Source organism: Peromyscus leucopus, chromosome 8a, assembly GCF_004664715.2.
Source record: "Peromyscus leucopus breed LL Stock chromosome 8a, UCI_PerLeu_2.1, whole genome shotgun sequence".
Taxonomy (NCBI): Eukaryota; Metazoa; Chordata; class Mammalia; order Rodentia; family Cricetidae; genus Peromyscus; species Peromyscus leucopus.
Genome location: NC_051085.1, coordinates 47,150,795 through 47,172,030, shown reverse-complemented (window position 1 = coordinate 47,172,030; position 21,236 = coordinate 47,150,795). Strand labels below are relative to the sequence as shown.

Genomic DNA, 21,236 nt, shown 5'->3' with positions numbered 1-21,236 from the left:
TTCCTCCTCTTCCTCCTCCTCCCAGCCTCCAGGAGGCAGGGGACATCAGGCTGCATATTCCTCTTCAGCTGCTAATGGTGAAAATGCCCCGTCTGAAAACAGCCCAGGCCAAAGGGGTACATGCTGGGTATGGCAAGACCACAGAAACATGTGCGACAGTTCTTTAAAGACTGAGTCTGCGACATACACATGAAGAACTCCATTAGTGCCATTAGTAGTTTTAAAAATAGCCACTTTTCTTCATGTGAGTTATCCATTCTTCAGTATGAGACCCAATCTTTCTCGTTATCAATATCTCATTACTTTAAACTGTCTTCTATTTCATACTGTTCCGTCTTATACATATGAAAACTCACAGCTGAACATGAGTTCTGAGTTGCAAATAAGGATTATTTTTGGTACCTGTCTCTGAGTCTTTGACTACAGGTTAAACAAGGTTCACTCTTTTGAATTCCCTACATACTGCCATACCATAAAGGATACCACTTCCATTCAGCTATCTCCAGGACTAAAGTCTTACTATAAACAGACATTAAGCAAAGTGGAATGCTCCAAGTCCAGGCTAGGGTCAGCATTAGGGGTGGGAGCAGGAAGTGAGGAAACCCCAGTGGGAGAGCCAGCCCTTACACACTCCACAAACGCCTCTGCTCAGAGAGTTAAAAGACAAACTGATCTTTATTAAAAGCCAAGGCTTGCTTTCGCTGAGAAATTTAGGGGAGAACTATTTCGGGCATACAGGGAAACCACCTTCAGTCAGCCCTGTACCTTGCTCATAGGCCACCAAAGGGTCCCCATATCCGACCCAGCATTCTGAGGTCCAGGAAGCCTAGCAGCGTCGCAGCAACGCAAGAAAGCGTCTTCTACTGTCAACTAGAGCTTTCAAATCTCACCGCCACTAAATCTGGCCCTGAAGGGGCCGTGCAGCCACAGCAAGGGGAGATCACCATGACTGCATCTCAAGAAAGAACCTTTCCAAAGAAGTGGGAAGTTCTCTCTCATGCTTATTTCTCACTCTTATTCATATCCTGGTTCTCTTCTCTTTTTTAAAATGTGTGCACACATGTGCGGGGATGCGTGTGGGACATGAGGACAGCCTTGTGTGTCTTCCTCAGGGACACCATCCACCCTCGTTTTACCTCTCATTGACCTAGCACTCATCCACTGAGCGAGACTGACTGGCTGGCCTTCGAATCGCGGGGAGCTTCCTGTCTCCGCCTCCCCAGGCCTAGGACTACAAGCATGCCATGCTGAACACTCATTGCTACGTGGCTTCTGGGGATCAAACCCAGTTTCTGTGTTTGCAGGACAAACTTTACCAACTGAGTCAGCTCCCAGCCCAGTGATTTTTTTTTTTTAAAAAAAAAACATACAAATTTTGCTGTCTGGCTGACAACGTCCACAACTTCTCAGCGGTTCATGCTGTTCAAAATGAATACAAAAATATATCATATTTTATTGGCTTCTTTAAAAAATCCCATATTCCTACTCTTATCAATCTTCTGAGAGGTCCCTTCCAATACCACCAATCTGCCTTGATTCCTTCTTGCTTCCTGGAATTCACAGGTGCTGGCCTCATACATAATAGAAGGGACCAGAGACACTGATATCATCCTCTTCTTTAGACAAATCAACTCACTCAGCAGCTCCTACATTCCAGAATCACTTCCAAATGCAGACCCTCACCTCCTTCTTGGGAAGTTCAGTCACAACCGCACTGAAATAAACCGAGGGGAGACAGTCTACACTGCTCTTGAAACATCAAGACTTCTTCACAGTCTTGGTAACTCAGAGCAATGACCCAGACCACAGTATGGCCTTCCCATGACAGGCAGATGTAAATTAATGTCTGGTGACACCCCCAGAATAAACCAATAGGCACCTTCTTGTAATACACAGTCTTTACTCTTTGTTCGCTTGTGACAATGGACCACATATTAAAAGCTCAACTATCACAGTGTAGTTTTACATGGAGTAACAACACTATTCTGCCTCTGGAAGCAGCAGGAAGGTGGGATTCCAGGCCCCTCCACAGGAGGAGGCCTCTGAACGTTCTCTTCCCTGGGTGCCTGGGAAAGAAGGCATTCCCTAATTCTACTCATTTGCTTGTCTTCAAAACCAGAGTGACGATGATGCCTCCCAGGTGTGTGCATGTGCATGGCATGCATGGTCTCATCCAGTCACTGCAGCTATTCTGATACTAGTGATTTTTATTACAACAGTATTTTGTATGACTCTCCTAAGTCTTTCCATAAACCTACATTTTTTTTTTGAGAAGTCAAGAACAAAAAGTAGCATATTTCTTAAGCGTTTTACCAATTACTCCTGACTATGACATAACCGTCCTCAGCAGGACACTTTTTTAAAAACCACGCAAGACTCAGCTGCTAACTCACTACCACTGTGGCATTTCTCTCTGTGCCTGGCTGGCCGCTCCCCCTTGGTACTGTGCACCCTTTTCTCGTGGGAGGACCGCTCTGCAGGTAGCCACTCTGACCTTAATTACACAGCCACCTTGCTACTTCATCCATCCCATAATTACCTCCTTTTGCTCAGATGCTAGCCGCCGCCGCCCCCACCTCCGTCAATCTCATTTTGGAGGTGAGCTTCTGTTCCTAATCCGAAGTTGCACACAGCAAGAGGCCAGGCACATGTGAGCCCAGTGACCTGGGGACTATGACCCCGACGTTTCTGAGAGTGGATGTTCTCCCAATTTTTTAAAATGATTCTCCCCACCAGAAAGAAACAAGTTTTCCTCAGGTCAAAGGGGCGGCTTTTCCTGCTCCTCAGTCGAGCCTGTCCATCAGGCACACTCCCCACAGAGGAGTGACCTCTTCTGGACCCCACTGGAAGAGCCAGGTATCTACAGCCGGGTTCTGCCCCATGTCATAAACCAGACTGCTCACAGGAAGAATTCGGCCCGAAAGCCACACAAAGGCACTTATAAATGTCAGGCTGCCCAGATCACCGTCCTTCCGCCAAGAACGCACTGGAGTGCCTCTTCAGACCGATTCATCTCACAATGAAAACTTTCCCTTCCAAACGCTCTACCATGAACCCCATCAAGTACCTCAACTGCCACGCATGCAGAGCTCCAACTCCACACACACACACACACACACACACACACACACACACAAAGTAAAATGACAGAGAGAAATACCCTTTCAAACTACTTTTATCTAATAAAAGCCCATGACTCATTATTTGCATTAATCAATATAAAACTCTCAAGTGAGTGAAGCGTACCAGTTCACTTCAGATGCGGACAGCACATCTCCCCAGTGTCCAAAATCTTGTATCGTTGAAAGGCTTGTCTGAACGAAATGTATGTAACCCATGATGGCCCACAGGATGGAAAGTATTTTGTTTAGAAAAAATATATATATATATTTTGTTTTCAAATACCTATAGGAAAGAAACAACAATTCAACAATAATTTCAAAGCCCAGACACGGATGCACACGTCTGTGTGTGAAAAAACAGTGGAAAGCTTGTGAGTTCTAGGCCAGTCTGGACTGCACAGTGAGATTCTGTCTCATATAAGTAAATAACAAATAAACAAACGAGACGGAGGGAGAAGAAGAGAGAAAAAGGCAGAGAAGAAAATGCCTTCACTTGGAAAGGCTATTCAACACTAACGAGAAATGCCCCCCACATAAAGGGTCTTTTCTAAGGAACACTGCTCACACATCTGTGTGTGGTAACATGTCAGCCAGTGCCCACACGGCAGGACCTGGTGGCGGGTCGGGCGCAGCAGCGCACACTGCCTCCCTGGGCTATCTATCCACGCTCCGTGTGAGTCCAATCTCCTTGCATTACCTCTGCCCAGGCCGGGGAAGGGAAGCTGTCAAAAGTCCCAGTGGAATAAAGAAACCGGCTTTCTGCCGGAGACGGCAGCTTCAATTCACAGAGCACACGGCTCATCTACATATGTGAAGGGTCACGGCACTTCTCTGTGAGGTTAGGGATGGAGGCTCACGGAAGGGGCCCCCGTCTTAAACGTCTTGGCAGGGCGCCCAACAAGTGAGATTGTTGAGAAGCAATAGTCAGCTTCTGGCAGCAGCCAGGGAAAAATATTTTGATCACGTGGTACTGTGCACACCACCCTAGTGTGTTTCACAGGAAACTCTGAGAGTTCCTAAAAATCATCTCATATTGGAAACATTTCCAGCGCTCCGCTTTGCCGGGGCAGCCATGCTAGTGTGCTCTCCTACTCATCAAATCTCCTTCTGTGGACTTGCTGGACAGACAGAGAAGGAAAGTCCACACGCTGACTTCCAGTTGGCTCAAAGAGCTCAACAGCTGAGCACAACTTCTTTCCACCCATTTTTTAATGAAACATCAAAATACTTCAAAGAGCAAAAATGAGACCCAAAATGTCATATTCCGCTAAGCTGTCCAAGCACAGCCACCCTGATAACATTCCTCCTCTGGGGCCCTCCTTTCGTCTCACCGCCGCCTTCAGGAGCCACACGGCCTCTGGGAACTCACAGGAACTTCGGAAGTCAACACACAATCCCTACAGAATGAGAGTCAACACTGGTGTCTCAAGGGCTCAGTCACTCTGGTCTCCCCCACTCACTGTGGCCACCAGGTGAAGGGACAGAAACCTAAGGGCTGTGGACAAGTCTCCTCCTGCACTGGGCAACTCCCCTTCTGTCTGTCTTCTAGATCAGCCAGGAAGCCAGGGATCCGACACTAAGGGGCAAGGACACTTTTCAAAGCCAGCAAACTCCTAGCCAGTACGACTATAATTTCAACCTACTTAACTGATGGAGAAAATTAATTAGAAGCAAAAGATCTGAAAGTTGTCTACCTACCAGCATTTTCCCTCAACTCAAAATCCAGATTGCTAAGAGGTTAGTTACACAACCTCTATTTTTAATTAAGTAGCATAAAGAACATAAGAATACCCCCAACAAACTACTTCATTTAATTAATTGCCAATATTTACTTCCTCCATAATCTAAGAGCAGCCCTCTATGATAAACAATGAACACAAAGTTTAACAATTTACAAATATTCTCTGCATATCTATCTGCCTTGACAGCCTACACCAATATCAGGCTTGAAAACTATGTCCCATATTTTACAACTATTCAGTAACTTAGTTTTCCTTTACTTGGCAAAGAAAGAACCATCAGGAAAAAAGTCTGAGGTGATTTAGATTAGAAATAAGCTTCAAATATTAACCTATTTGTTCTGAAGGGAAAAAACTGATAGACTGTTAAATTAACTACAAGAGAAAGAGAACAAACTCATTTAAAATCTTTATTGATGAGAAAACACACTATTTTGTCACTCTATTAAAATGTCCCTTCCGTTGCCAATGGTACCTAATCAAGTCTACACAAGAAATCCCACAAGGATTCTCTCCCATTCCTTGAAAGGGAACTGCAGAGCACAGAGACATGAAGTGACTTGCTTGAGGTCGCACAGACCATCAACAGCCCAGCTCCCAGTTCTGTTGCTTCCTTAATGCCTTTGGCTCGCGCAGGTCCTTGTCTCTGCTTCCATCTCCAGCTAGGCCTCCTTGCTTCTCCACTCTCCACCTGATCTATGTGAAACACAGCTCTAAGGAAGCTACTCCCAACGATCCCTTCATCCAGACAGTCGCTGGGGTCTCTCAGCTTCCCCACAGTATCCAGCACACAGAAGGCTCCATCCACTCTTGCTATGATGAGACATCCTGGAGACCTGGTTCAAGACTGTCCAGTGAGGTCCAGTTAAATGACCTGATATTAAACCCTTCCTGCAAGAACACTGTTTCCTGTTGGTCTTGAAGCAGGGCCTTACTTGGTAACTCAGGTTGTCCTGGAACTCACTAGGTAGCTCAGGCTGGCCTGGGACATCTAGCAATTCTCTTCCCGGCTGCTGGGGGTTCGCCCATCTGCAAAGCCATTTTCTTTAGGGAGGAATGCATCAGACAAATGACACTCAAGACAGAATCCACACCAGAATCCCTTTCTTGTCAACACCATCGCACCCAAGAACAACTTCCAGTTCCTAAAAGAGTGAGCACTGACTGCACACGATTCTTGCAACCGGTTTGAAAGTGAGCAGCATGCATCAGGGCATGTTCACTGCAGACAAGCTACCAGCCACCTTTGAAATATTTCCAAAAACGGGGCACTCACCTCCATTACTGTTTGGGGGTAGCACATTAATGTACTAGGTTACACTCTAGTACCTTCATTCCCTATGCTAAGTCTCTGCTTGGTTCCCCTTCCCCTCTCCCATCCGGGCTCCCCTAGTTAGTCTCCCCTCAGGTGGTATGCTTAGAGAGTGGTGATCTTTTGCACAAGAACTGAGGAGTATTACAGCCATTCACTTTAATTTCTAGTCGGCAAACCCCAGGAGTTTCTAATCATTCACCAGGGAGAATTATGGATCCTATGCTGTATTTACTCCTTGTATGAAAAGCACCAAACAGCGTTCAGCACTTGTTCATAAGAGAATTTAATTTTGTCTATGACAGCTTTCTAAATCTCAGTATTAAAAACAAAAGGAATGGAGCTGGAGACGGTTCAGTGATAAAGAGCAGCGCACACTGCTCTTCCAGAGGGACCCGAGTTCAGGTCCGGGCATTCACAGGGGGCAGCTCACCACCGCCTGTAACTGCAGCTCCAGGGATCCAACACCTTATTCCAGCCTCCAGCACCTGCACTCACATGCACAAACCCACAAACAAACAAATCTACATATTTTAAAAATAATACTTGAAAAAGTATTCTCCTAGAAAAGCCATTGGCATTCTCAGATTACATTGTATATTTTGATTATTTAAGAACATCCCTAACCCCCTATATGTATCAAATTGTAATTCTGTTAGGAAACAAGTCTAATAGTTCCAGTGAAGTTAAAGACAATACAAAATGCAACAAGTTAACCAAAGTCCAATTACCCAGAAGCTCCAAAACATCTTGTTTTTAATTTTTGAAATTTTGAAAATTAGTGATCCTAAAACCACAGTCACTTTTGCAGTTCATAAAAGCAGACAGCGTAAATGTAAGGAAGGCTTGGGTCCTGCCCGGAGGACCACAGGCAGCAATGGCATGTGCTCACAACCCCCGCCCCCGCCCCCACCCCAGATGACCTGAAATCCCTACCTGGAGTCTATGAAGAAGCAAAGAACTTTGGGGCTGGGCAGGGCTAAACATCACCTAACTGACGGGGCAGCCTGGTCCTCAACCACACTCTGAAGGGAGACAGAAGCAAGCAGGCCCAGCAGGAAAGGAGGCAGGCAGAGTCGGTAGGGCATGGGGTTAACAGAAGGACTTCAGTGAAGACCTTCAGCAACCAGCCCGCCAGCAACATTCCAAAGGGAAAATCAAATCCCTGCGGAGGCCAGAGACAATGAGTGCACCAGCCCAACAAATAGCCACGACCTGCTGTGGATTCCCAGCTACAATCTCTCTAGGTCAGGAGACAGAGTCTCACTACAGTCATCCTCTCGCAAATCCTCCCCATCCCAGGACTAAACACAAAGAAAGTGCCTGCTTCCTCAGAAAACTACTTGTTTGGCAAGATTTTCCACTTGCATTTCCAAGGTCACCCATAACTTACCAGGCAAAGCGAATTTATTATTTAAAATTACATAGGAACTGCAAAAAGAAAATCTAAGACACTGCAATGGATTCTTAATTTGGTTGGTAACAAAAAAAACAAACAAACAAACAAACAAAAACACCATTTCAAACTTAGATGTCAGCTCCTAGATCAATTCTGGGATTCCCAGTCATTTCCTGATTCAGTTCTGAGGAGTGGTTGAACTTCTGAGACACCATAGAGAAAGAAACAGGAGCCGCCAATAAGAATTCTGGAACGGCCTCCACTAATCACTGGGGCCGGCTTTCTGAAAAGGTTTATTTCAGGACCTGGAGCGGTGGCTGCACTGTGCTCGGCCAGCATACTTTATCTAAACTGTTCCCAGAAATACACAGCAAGCTAAGGAGATTCCCCCCCGCCCAGCAGACTGCTTCTCTTTTTCCAAGAGTCTATGAGATGCAGAAAACTGAGAAAAAGAAAAAGGACCATTCCATATAATGATTCGATTTTCCGGTTTTGGTTATTATTACTCTCTGTAACGGAGCACCATTTCGCACTGGCACAAAGCCAACAGCTGACTGGGGGAAACAGGAGTCACTAAAAAACATCAGCTGTATCACATCCACCTGCAACTATTTGTATTTCCAAAATCCACACCCCCCTCTTCCCCCAATCGGGCCATTACTCTGAGGAACCACACAGCCTCCATTCATGCTGTTGAAATAAGCCAGTGCTAAACCCATGGTGCCAAACACTCAGGTTTGGCAGCACTGGCCTCACCTGCACAGGGAGGAGCAGAGGCCCCAGCCTCACGCCTGCCTATGTCTGCAGAGCACTGACTGAAAAGTGGACACTCGGTAAATGATTATCTACTAGTCGGTTGTCTGGGGGCAGCCACATACCACGCAGCATGCACGAACGCTAAAAGTTCACACCTAAAATAATAGTTGCCTCCCAACAGAGGAGCTTAGATAAGTCCATTTCCTCTCTAGGGATCTGGTACCTTCTGTCCATAACTGAAGAGTTGACTGCAGAGCAACATCAACCAGGTTAAAAAATAACCCTAACGTCCTGATCAAAATATATTGTATGAGAAAAAGCTTTACTACAAGAAAAAAAAGAAAAAGAAAAGAAAAGAAAACAGAAGGATTAGCAAGCATCTCTTTTGGAGCAGCCTTTAAATTAAAAGACCAATTGCTGTAATTTTTTAATTTAGTACTTTTTACATGTCTTAGTGCTTTTTGCATGAACTTCTGTATTTACAGAGGACTAAACACTAACAACATGGGAGCTGGGGTCTGGCCAATCTGCCCCGCAAGCAGGAGGACCTGAGTTCACTGCTCATCAACAACATAAAAAGCCAAGGGGGCTCAGGATGGAGCTCAGTTGGTAAAATGCTTGCCTATCAGGTAGGAGGCTCTGCATTCCACACCTACACCACATAAAATCACGAATACTAACACATACATGCCTGTAACACCAGGACTTAGGAGGTAGAGAAGTTTAAGGTCATCCAGGGCATGTAAGACCCTCTCCAGAAACGAAAAAGAAAAAAAAAAAAAAAAAAAAAAAGCTGGGTGCTGAAGTGCAGGGGAAGGCTGGGGTTCAAGGCCAGCCAGTCTACCAGATTCAGTAAATTCAACCTTGGTTCAGTGAGAGACTCTGTCCCAAAAGATCATTCTATAAAGGTAGAGAGGGATTAAGGAAGATGCTCAATGCCAGCCTCTGGCCTACACACAAAAGCCCAAGCCTATGGCATAGAGACAGACACACAGACACCACCAGCAGCAGCAGCACATACCATGCAGAGAGCAGGAACATGGATACAAAGAGGACACAGTATCTATCACCTGGCCTGACATTCACTCTGGTGTCTGGGGTGAAGGCATGCTGCCCAAACATTTAAAACCGAAAAAAATATTCAATCAGTGTAAAGCATTTCCCCTAACACTACACATAAAACAAATGTGCTTTGAAAGCTAAAAATGCAAAAAGGGACGTCACTATAGCAGGTTTTTCCACATCCAATCCTACCCAGTCCCAGGCTTCTCCCCCACTACATCCTCCTCTTTCAACCCAAGGAAGGTGATTATACCCAGTGAGGACACAAATCCACAAGGTCTCAAAGCTACAACAGAAATGAACAATTTAATAAAATTAAAAAGAAAAACATCATCAGTAACCCAGTGGAACCTGAGGAAGGCTTTACTAATAAGTGGCAGAACTCATGGTCACTGGAAAAAAAAAAAAAAAACAAACAGCATCATCATACCACACAGTGAGAGCCAGCAAGGTCAAAGTTTGACACAAAGAAAGGAAATAGCCGCATCTCTGTGCTGTTTACAAAGTTACATGAATGAGATGTGCCTAGTGCCACCCAACTATGCCTACAAATGCATAAATAGTAAATTTGATGTTATGGATGTTTCATCAATATACGGAGATATATATCTAAAAACTTGTAATTTTTTGGCAATCTATTCCGCCCCCTCCCCAAAAAAAAGTGTGGTACTATCATCCAGGATTTTCTAGATTTCATCAGATACGGCTGACTAAAGAATAACTTCATCTGCTCCATAGGGTCATCTTTCTTCAAGGCCCTTATATAACCCCAAGAAGAGCACCCCACAGGGGTTGGTCAGCAGAGGCTACACCTCACTCAGTCACTCCAAAAGGACAGTCGGGCTTGACACATCATTCTAGATTCTGCTGCCATCTACCTGACTTTAACAATGGAAAGGACTGTCTCCCACGTATACACTGTCCGTCCTGGAAGTAAACATTATGTATGAAACCAATTAACCTCATCATTAATTCCTCCGTCACACAGTAGCCTTCTAACAAACTTGGCATAGATCCATGCGGAACAGAGTTTGGAAACAACCTGCGGAAGCCTTCTTAAATATAAGTCACTTTTAAGAAATAGTTTGCTTAAAATTGTTCCAAATGAGTAGAGTTCCTGCCCAGCATACACAAAGCCCTGGGTTCCATCACAGGAATGCATAAAATCCACTGTGGTAGTAGCCCATACCAGTAATCCCAGCACATAAGCGCAGGCATCTGAAGTTCAAGGCCAGCCTCTGCTACATGCCAAGTTCCAGGCTGGCCTGAGGTACACAAACTGTCTTTAAAAATAATAATAAAAAAAATTTTAAATAAAAAAAACTAAAACTTCAAAATACATCTGATGAACCCTTACTGCAGACACACCTATTATACTTTGGTAACGTCACTTGGTGTATGTAAGATACTACAGTAAATATATATTGAATAGTATATTTATTCAAATGTAAGCATAGAGTAAACTGAGTAGAATCCTAGAGACCCTCAGGTAGTAACTAAATGATACCTGAATCTGTTTCTAGTCATTGACTTTCGAAGAGAAAAAGGCCACTAAGGCATATCAAGGTTTCAGACCAGAGTTAATTCATCCAATCACCTAATTAAACCAAAAAGGGTCATTAGTCTCATGCAAATAGTCTCCAAACTGAGCCTAGCTGCACTGTGTAATACTCTGCATCTATGATGCATAAACGCCTTCTTGGTGGATGTACAGTCCTGCCCAGTGCTCCTCCCCCACACCTCGGGGAACAGGGAATGGGTCCTGGGATTCCTTGGCCTCCAACATGCATACACAGCTTCAAGCATGCCTACACAAGCATGCCTACACAAGCATGCCTACGTAGCAATTGTGCATACATAGCATTCACAGTAAGCGTGCATATACAACAAGCTTGTACATACAGGAAGCCTGTACACAAAGCAAGCATGCACACACAGCTCCAAGAGTGCATACACAACAGCAAGTGTGCATACACAGCAAATGTGCATACACAGCAAGCATGCAGCATGACATTCCCTGTCCACAGAGAATCGCAAAAGCAAAAGCCTCCTTTGCAAAGAACACTCCTCTGAAAAGACGCACACAGCCCAAAAATCCCCAGTTCCAAAACTGCCTAAGAAGTGGATATGGCCCCTTAAGTAAAAATAGCACTGTTACAGTGCCATAAAAATTTCATAACATCCATTTTGAAAATGTAAATATTGCAAAAAAAATTAATAGGAATCTTATTAATATTCATTTTCAGCTTCCCATAAATCTGTTGTTTTAAGTAACACACGGCAGTTTTATCAAACATAAATATCAACCTCAAGTTTACAAATCTACATACAGTCCAAAATGAAAGTGGAATGATCCACAGAATACGGCTGGGAGCATAGGGCTCCAGGACCTGGGCAGCGACAGCTGGACCCAGCAATGGCAAAAAAAAAAAAAAAAAAAAAAAGCTAGGCAAGAGGCCAGCTCCCGAAACCTCCCGGCCCAACCGCATCTGTTCTGCTCCCAAAACAAGCTGGAAATTTCACAGACCCTGGTAAATTTTAAGTCAACCCTCCCAAGAAAGGACAGGGTTAAATAAAGAAAGGGATCTCCTTCTGGGTTTGCCGATGGTGATGTGAAGTTGGTGTGTATCCTAGGGAATCGATGTTCCTGCTCTATCCGAAGTCATCTTTGCACATACACCAGCCCAAATTATAAAGGGATAGGGACCATTAATGAGAAACAGCTCTAAAAACTAAACAAGCCCTACCACACCAGTTTTCTTTAAAAAAAAAAAAAAAAAAAAAAAAAAAAAAAAAAAAAAAAAAAGGCTGTGGCCAGTAAAATTAGCACATCTTCCTGTAGCTAGTTCTATATTTTTCAAATTAGTTCTCAAACTAGAATTCACGGTGTTCTCATGGCAGAGTGAAGATGTTATTCTCCTCAACTCCAGAGAAGAAGCAGGCTATTCAGAGGTTAAGTGCATTAGTGAAAGTGTCCCTGCATGATCTGGATTATGCCCTTACCCATGACACACTTCTCACACACTACGATACTGAGAAAAATGCAATGGCCAAAGCCTGGACAAAAATGCATTCTTAAATCCAGACAAGCAAAACCAACAGGAAAAAAGACGAAAGGTTATTTCCAACTACAGAGTAAATGTAACAACAGGACCCTGGATTAAATCTAATTTAATATTAATTATAATTTTATATTAGCTGACTTTTAAAACTGATTACTATGATAAAAACAAAAATAAGTAATACAAAAATCAAGGTGTCTAACAAAACTCATTTTGAGCTACGAATATTTTCATCTTCATACAACTAAAAATTAAAAACTACAGACTTTTTAAAAATTTGATTGTCTTGTGCTTCTTCCTTAAATAACAGGCCTTTTGTATGAACCACTGCTATTAAATTCACCTAATCAGATAATCGCCATCCATACCTAGGCAAATATATAAATTTAGGCTGTCAAGATGTCTTAATGAGATCTGAAATATCAACTAACCTAAGGTTTCATGAAGAGTCGAGGGATGGATCTTATAAGACACTGTATCTTAGAGTCATTTTAAGGAATAAGGAAGGATCCTGGGGTTTCCTGCCTTGTAAGTCTAAACTAGCTGCTTTTTTCCAATGGTAAATAGCACTTTTTTATTATTATTATTATTATTATATTTTACTACAGTCTATAAACTAAAGATAGAATAGCAGTGTACTTCCTAAAAGTTTATGTATGTGAGCAGTCTCTAGGACTCCTTTTGAGACTGATCTATCTAAATACTTACTGCAAAAAAAAAAAAAAAAAAAAAAAAAAAAAGAAAAAGGAACAAACTAAATCATAAAATGGTTTGTTTCAACCTCTAAAAGACCTCTATCCACAGTAGGTAGGTTTTGTTCCTAGTAACAAAAACAAACAAACAAGAAAAATTGTCACCCCACACAAGCCATTTGCCTAAAATCAAAAATGAAACTAAATGTATTAAAAGCCAAAAAAAGATTTATTTTTCAATTATTAAATATGACTGCATATTTTATGACCTATAGTCTAGTTCAACTTAATATTATGAACAAGTGGCTACCTAGCACAATTATTGCAACAAATACTAAATAACACTGTTCTTCCAAAAGCAAAACAAAAGGAAAAAAATAAAAGTATAAAAAGAAACAGTCTACATGTTATCGGTAAGATACCTAAGAGAAATCTGTGAATTGAGGTCATAAGTCTGTCCTTTTTTTCTCAGAGATAAAAAAAGCTATTCCCAAGGGCCACACTGAGGCCATAATGGATACACTCTCATTCCAAGAAAAAAATCAAAAAAACAAAAATACTTACGATGATTAGTACCATTAAGAAATAATACCCTAAAAGTAACACGACCCTACATCTGCCTCTAACTTCCTCCCTTTATACTTTACAAAGAAGAGAATTTTAATTATAATATGGGCTTTTCTTTCACATTTACTGTGTGGATCAAAAACTAAAATTGAAATCACAAGTTTCCCATCAAGAACAGGGAAATTTTTTATTAAAGTACAACTCCACGGACTATGCAGATTTGGAAGCAGCAGATATCAGGTACCAATGTCCAACCAGAAGTCAATCACTTGTTAAATTAAGGCCTTTAGCTGACAAGTCTCTCCTCAAATACACAACTATTAAAATATACCTACCTAAAACAAATGAGCTAAATAGAAAGAACCACTGCTATTCCTTCCTAGCAGATTAAAAAACCTCACAAAACTTCACAGCAGTAAGATGTGCATAGAGGAAAAATTACTTGGAAGAAACAGTACCCAGTACAACTTGCCTATAATACGCCTGCTCTTGTTCATAAGGGGTTCAAACAAGGCTCACATTACTTAGCCCTAACAGAACAATCAAGTGGAAGAAAACAGTATTGGGGGGCGGGCATTTCTACATGCTACAAACCAGAGGAAGATAGGGTTTTTAGAATTTCACAAAAATATTCATTGTCTCTTTTAGTCAATTGTTCTCTACAAAAATTAGATTCATTTCATGGATTTTAAAACATGCCAATTCTAAGTATTACTCCTCCACATGATCAGCTTAAAAATGGTCACAATTACGAGAACACAAATCACTAAAAATGCATAGCTCTATTCTGGTTTTAAGCTAATTAAGAATCACCAAATATATAGCTTTCTTCTGAATTTAGATAATTAAATATCAGCAAGAAATATTATTGCATATGGGAATACTGAAATTTTATCGTATTAAACTATGTGCTGATAAAATTAAAATATATTCACAGTTAAATCTGTTAAAAAGTGGACTTTTATAAAAGGCTTTACAAAAGCCCAAACTCGTACGATCTGTGCTTTATTATTTATTTTACTTCTCAATGCACCTATCTTCAGTCTACAATTAAAGTCCACGATCAATGTGATGCTCATATTGCAAGATTGTCATCAAAAGACCCGAGTTTTATAAATGCCCAATACTGGACAACAGCATGTTTCTCTGTATTCAATCCTCTTATTACTAACTGTGATTCATAACAATTTAAGCTCTAAATAGTATTCAACCTCCCATCTGCTTGGAATAGAGTTCAGTTATTATTTGTGGCAGGAATTTTTGTGACTGTACTGCTCCGCACTTCTATTTACATCAGCAGTGCTAAATGCCCAATGGTGAGAGGGGAGCCAATCAGATGGCAGATTAGATGTCAACTCAGAGGCAGCTGTCTGGAGACTATTACAGCCAGTTTACCTCCACAATTCAAATTCCAAACCTTGCAAAGGAGATCAAGTCAGTCTTTAGGCTCAGCCTACTAGCAAGAGACAGCCAGAGCGCAAGACACTTCCTAACATCGCTGTAGGACTTGGGCGACAGCAAAATCAAGAAAATCTACATAAATGCGATCCAGAAAGATCCATTTTCACTGGCCTACTACCTTACTAGGTTTGCTGAATAAAAAGGAAAGTCTAACCCATGATCAAAATAAGTTCCATCGATCCGGAATCTATTCCTTCCACATCGCCTCCCGGTTGAAGGTGACTCCTTCCAAGCAGCCCTAAGCCCCATAATGGATCTCCCCGGCTATTCTTAGGAACGAATCGATGTTATTTTACAATATTTCGCCTCCGCGTCGTTGTAAATCTGGGTCTTATTCCTGCTGGTAAACATCCAAACTCCAACAGCCACGGCTGTCACAAAGCTAACCTCGTTTTCCCTGCCTCTACCTCGCAGGGGAATGGCAAACCGACCGGGGCCCGGAGGAGAGAGAAAGTTGCTCTCTCCCCGCGCCCACTCGGGCCACACCGTGGGCGCCGGCGGAGCCAGGCCGGGCGGGCCGCGGAGCCCGCCGCCCCGAGAGCCCTCCCGGGCGGGCGCGGCCTTGGGGGGGACCGAGGTCCCGTCCCGGGCCTGGCGCGGGTGCGCAAACAGCAGGGGAGGGCGCGGGGCGGCCCGGTTCCCCGACCCCGCCAGCTCCGGACTTGGCCGGGCGGCGCCGCGCCCCCACCACCCCCGCCAAGCCGCCGGGAAAAAAGTACCCGGCGAAGAAAGAAAGTCGGGCTCGCGGCGCGAGGCCCGGGCGGAAGCAGGCCCGGCCGGCGCGGGGGTTACCTGGGATCTGCCCATGGTCGGTCCGGGGGTGCCGGGGCTCATCGCCGGGTGACTCCTTTGTTGCGCGGCCGCCCAGGCCGGGCTGGCAGCGGCGTACTGGGCGCCCAGGTCCTTGCCCAAGCCCATGCCCGCGGCCGCCTGCTGGCCACCCGCCGCCGCCCCCGCCGCCGCCGCCGCCTGGGACTGGGGCTGCGACGGCGGCGGCGGCGGCGCGCTGGGGCTGCTGTAGTCGGGGTAGCTGCCGCCGTAGCTCCGCATCATGGGGCTGGGCGAGGTGAGCAGCTGGTTGAGGGTCGGCGTGGCCCCCGACGGGTGCTGGTTCTGGCCGGCGAAGCGCTGGAAGCCCCCCGCCGCTGCCGCCGCGCCGGCGGCCGCCTTGCTGAGGCTCGCGGCCCCGCCGCCCCCGGGGCCCATCATCATGCCGCCGCCCTGCTGCCGCGGGGAGCTCAGCACCCCGTACCCCGAGGACGAGCCCCCATAGCCGCCGCCGCCACCGCCGCCGCCTCCTCCTCCTCCTCCTGCTGCTGCCGCCGCCGCCGCCGCCGCGGCCGCCGCCGCCGCCGCCGCCACAGCTCCGGCTCCTGCTGCCGCTGCCGCTGCTCCTCCTGCTCCTCCTGCTCCTCCTGCTCCTCCTCCTCCTCCACCTCCTCCGCTGCCTCCTCCTCCTCCGCCGCCGCCGCCGCCGCCGCCGCCGCCCGCGCCGGGCCGGCTGTAGCCCGGATAATGGTTGTACTGGCTGTTGGGGTACCCTTCGTGGGAGTTCTGCAGGGGGTCCATGCTGCTGGGGGCCCCGGCGGCGGCAGAGGCGGAGTGCATCATCCCCATCCCGGGGCTTTGTTGTCCGCCATGTTGATCAAAGCAAGGCCCAGCGCGGCCGCCGGGGCCGCCGCTAGCAGGGGCAGCGCTGCCATAGTAATTATTAAACTCCGAGACGGCCGCCGGGCCGCCACCGCCGCCCCCGGGCACGGCGATCGGCGCGGATGGCTGCTGCGCGCCCAGGCCCGGGTGCTCATAGCGGCTGCCCGCCGGCTCCCCCATCTTGGGCGGCGCGTCGTCCTCGTCGCCCGGCTTGCTCAGCAGAGGCTGGCCCTGCGGGTCGGCCTGACTGCCCGAGGCACTGTCCTTGGCGCCTCCATGTTGCGGCTGCTCCATGTCCGGGCCGGGCTGAGGCGCGCCACCGCCGCCGCCGCCGCCGCCGCCGCCGCCCGCGCCGCCCAGGCTGTTGTTGGCAGTGGGATGCTGCTGCTGCTGCGGCGGCGGCGGCGGCGGTGGCGGCTGCTGCTGTGGCGGTGGCTGCGGCGGCTGCGGCGGCTGGAACTGGTTTAGCTGCTGCTGTAGTGCGTGGTGGTGGTGGTGGAGGTGGTGGAGGTGGTGGGCATGGTGGTGATGGTGGTGGTGGTGGTGGTGGGCATGGTGGTGGTGGTGCTGCTGCTGATGGGGCGGTGCAGCGGGGGCCTCGCCAACGGCTTTCAGTTTGTGGTTGGGGAGCAGCCCGGTCTCCATGGCCGAGCCGGGGCCCGCCGAGGAGGAAGAGGCCGCGACGGCGGCGGCGGCGGCAGAGGAGGAGGAGGAGGACAGCGCGGCGGCGCTTCCACCCTCCTTGAGAGCCGCCTCGGAGCCGCCGCTCTGCGCGCTGTTGGAGCTAGCGGCGGCCGCGGCGCTCGCGCTATGGGCCATGTTCAGATCGTGACGGGGGTGCAGGGAGTGGTGGTGCACATTATTCAGGCCGCCGTCGCCGCCCCCCAGGATGGGGCCCGGAGCCGCCGCCGCCGCCACCGCGCCGCGCGCGCCCGCCTCCAGGTCCCGGGCCCCGGGCGCCGGCCGCGGCCCCGAGGGCGCCCGCCGCTCGCCGCTGCCCGCCCGTGCCCGCGCCGACGCCGACGCCGCTGCTGCCCGCGCGGCCATGATCGCCGCGGCGTGGCGCGGCCGGCGGGGTGGGGGGAGACAATGTCCCCACTCGCAGCCGGCCGCCCCTCCTGCGCGCATCCACGCGGCCCGCGGGGAAGCGCGGCGCCCTCCCTCCCCAATCTCCCCACCCCCCCAACCCCGCAGCCCCGGGCCGCCCGCCGGGGGCGCGCCTTTGCGCTCGGGGGCCCGCGCCCGGAGCTCCGGCCTGGGCCGCCGGAAAGTTTTTTAGTTCCGCTTGCAATGAAACTTTTCTCTCTCTTGTCTGTCTCTCTCCCTCACTCTCGATCTCTCTCTCTTTTTTCCCCCCCTCTCTAACCCGGATATGGGGGGGAAATGCACGACTTGCCTGAGCCTATCGGGCCCAGCGCGGCGTGAGGGAGCCGAGCGAGCCGGAGCAACTATTATCCGCTTCTCTCCGAGGGCTGCTGCGCACTCGCAAAACGCGGACTGGACTCGGGCCCCCGGCGCCGCCGAGCGCTCGCCCGCTTGCCCAGCGCTGCCTCGCCCGGCCTGGCGCGCTAGACCCGGCCCCGGGGAGCGGGGACCCAGGCTGCCGGCGCTCGCGGCCCCGAAGCTGCTCTTTCCCCTCGTGCCTCCGGTCTCCTTGCCAACCCGCGTTCCTGTGTTTGTTTTCACGTCTAAAGGGAGCGCTACGAAGGTGGAAAACGAGTCTGACGAGCAGACAAAAGAGGGAGAAGGGGCTGGGAAGCAAAGTTGTCTGTTGGGGCCTCCGAGGTGGTAAGGAGCCGGCGGGGAAGGGAAACCTTTAGCCAGGCCGGCCGCCGAGCAAAAGCCCATGTCGTCTCTCCCAGGAGTTATGTAATTTTTCACAACCTTGGCCTCTCCGCCTTGATTTCAGGCCATCGGCGTAATTCCCACAACTTCATCCAACTGAGAAATTAGGAAACACGAAGTGAAGGTTAAGCCGCAAAGACTGCGGTGCCCCGGTACACAGCAGGCGCTCAATAATTGCTTATGATTCACTACTGCAGTCCCCAAGGTGATGTTTATATAACTCTTTTTTTAAGAGCACCTTAAGTAGATATGAACACTCCTAGTATTCCCCACGGAGTGTTATAGTGTATTTGGGTGTCCTCTCAAACATGTAGTAGTGTTAGCTCCGGACAGCATTCAGGAGACGTTTAACTGACTATTGGTGCAGAAACAGCAACCGCTAAGGTTTATCTCATGTCTTCATAAATCTACATGACACCTTTCATCATATTTCAGAGGTTAATGTGTGCAATTAACCCTCTTGATATGAGTTCATTTCTAAGTAATGGGAAACAAAACCAAATAGATGTATTTAATAAACATAAAGTCAATAATAATGTAAACAGTCTAATCCCAAAGCAGAAATGTGCAGTACTTGCCCATTTTAAAAAGATACCTATTGTTTTAGCAGTTTAATGTTTTTAAACATTATTATTATAATCACTGAGTAACACCTCTTGGCTGCTCCTGATACCCAGACTTCTTAAGCTAAGCAATGGCTCGGTTGTGCTAGGGTGGACCGATTCGTGTCGAGAGAAAGCATTTGAAACTGAGGCTTCCCAGAGGTCAGACTGAAGGAATATGTGAGACTTGGGTGGAAGGTGCTTTTCCAGAATCATTCTTCAGCAGCTCATAAAAACTATTTCAGTTTGTGGCCATTGCAGTGGTTGTTTGTTAGACCGAGTGTAAATATTTTACAGGGGTAAATAGACAACTCTAGCCATCGAGTAGGAGGATGTAGTAATGACGGAATGAGGGGGAAGAGAATCGGGGTCATTGCAGAGTGTAAAAACAGGTCGTAACACTCTGGAAACAACTGGAAAACAGGGTATATCCTCACATACGAGGGAATAACAGCCATTAAGATGAAATCTGTGCCCAGTCATCAGTTTTTGCCAAGAGAATACTACATCCTTGTCACTGTGCCTTTTGACATTTTCCCCCTGGATCTTCTCTTTATATATTTGAATGCGTACTAATTATAGGGTTACACCACACAAGCTGAATTTTCAAAGTTTTTCATACACAAATAGAAATACATGTCTGTTTTGTGTATATGTCTATCGACATATTCTAAAATCAATTACATATTTATGCTTTTAGACATTTACAGTCAAACTAAATATATACATATAATCATAAAAGTGCATTTTTTTTCAAATGAGTAAAATATATCAAAGTCAGTTCAGACAAGCCATATGTTGTGACTTATTTTCACAACCATGCCTAAAAGAGAAAATGAGTCATCAAGTTCAGCTCTGGCCTGTTTCTTAGAAATAATTTTTTTTCATGTCAAAATCATGAAACTAAAAGAGAAAGAAAAAGAAAATTGATAATTAAGTATGTGAGTGAAATCTCATGTAATTCCAAGTCAACTCAAAGAGTGGAACCAGAAGGAGATAAAACAGAGGCCCTCAGCACAAGGACATCAACCTGCTATGAAAGGGCCACACAGGCCAGTGTTTCCTCCCCAATGGCAGATGCCACACCCTCAAGCGGTACGGTCAGGTCAGCCCTGCAGCCTGCAGGAGAAGGGCACACAGCCAGCAGGACCTGGTTTCCTCTTTGCAACCCCTGAGAATTCTGAAATGTCTTTTAAAATGAGTCGTCTTTGCTGAAGAGAAATCATGGACTCCTGTGTTTCTTTTCAACTTTCCCAGCACACCTCCTCTGGAAAACCTCTTAGAGTTTCACCTAAGAATCCAGTGCTTCATAAAGAAAATGGCAGCTGTCAGGGGTCGTGTATAAAGTGATGAAACAAGCTTGCATTTCACAAAAACCCGGCTTCAACCCTAGCTTATTTCCTTATTTTCCTACACGGCAGTTCAGCCCTGCTTCTTTGGGTGCGATAAAGCAATAGGAATCGCTGTGTTGGGTTTTTCTTCATGGGTTTCTTAATTTTACACCTCTTGTGCCTAAATTCCAAACCATGATGACGCTTGTGTTTTTTGCTGTCACCCCGAGGAAGCCTTGGAGGTGGAAACTGCTGGTGGCCTTGGCCATGCTCTGGCCTCAGCTAACCTCCCACCCACAGGGTTCTCCCCAGCCCTCCGTGTGTAGCCAGAGGATTACCCATTATTTTCTTAAACATGCCTTTCTAGTTACAAAAGGTTTTCTTTTCTTCCCCCCTTACTATATGGAAATATTAATATTCAAATACTGCTTCTTTTGAATAAGTTTGAGGGCACCGAATAAAAGGCCCTTCAACTTGCCCACTGAAAGAGAATTGAGCCAGATGGTAGTTTAAGAATTCCACAGCTCTGCTCTTTTCCGCCTCTCCGAGGCCCGTCGCACTGTTTGCTCGAAGATTAGTCCCTTTTACTGTTCTCCTTATTTACTCGGTGACTGAAGCTATCACGATTCACTGCCC

The 21,236-nt window shown here is 46.9% G+C and overlaps 1 protein-coding gene across 1 annotated transcript in view; it reads right to left on the bottom strand.

Annotated features, from left to right (window-relative positions):
* The window catches only part of Arid1b (AT-rich interaction domain 1B), a 382,103-nt gene extending 364,577 nt beyond the window's left edge, over positions 1–17,526 (bottom strand). Inside the window, 1 exon segment of the mRNA XM_028888631.2 lies at positions 15,965–17,526. Within this exon segment, the coding sequence (XP_028744464.2) occupies positions 15,965–17,467 (1,503 nt within the window). The 5' untranslated portion in view covers positions 17,468–17,526.
* Between the last annotated feature and the right edge of the window lie 3,710 nt (positions 17,527–21,236).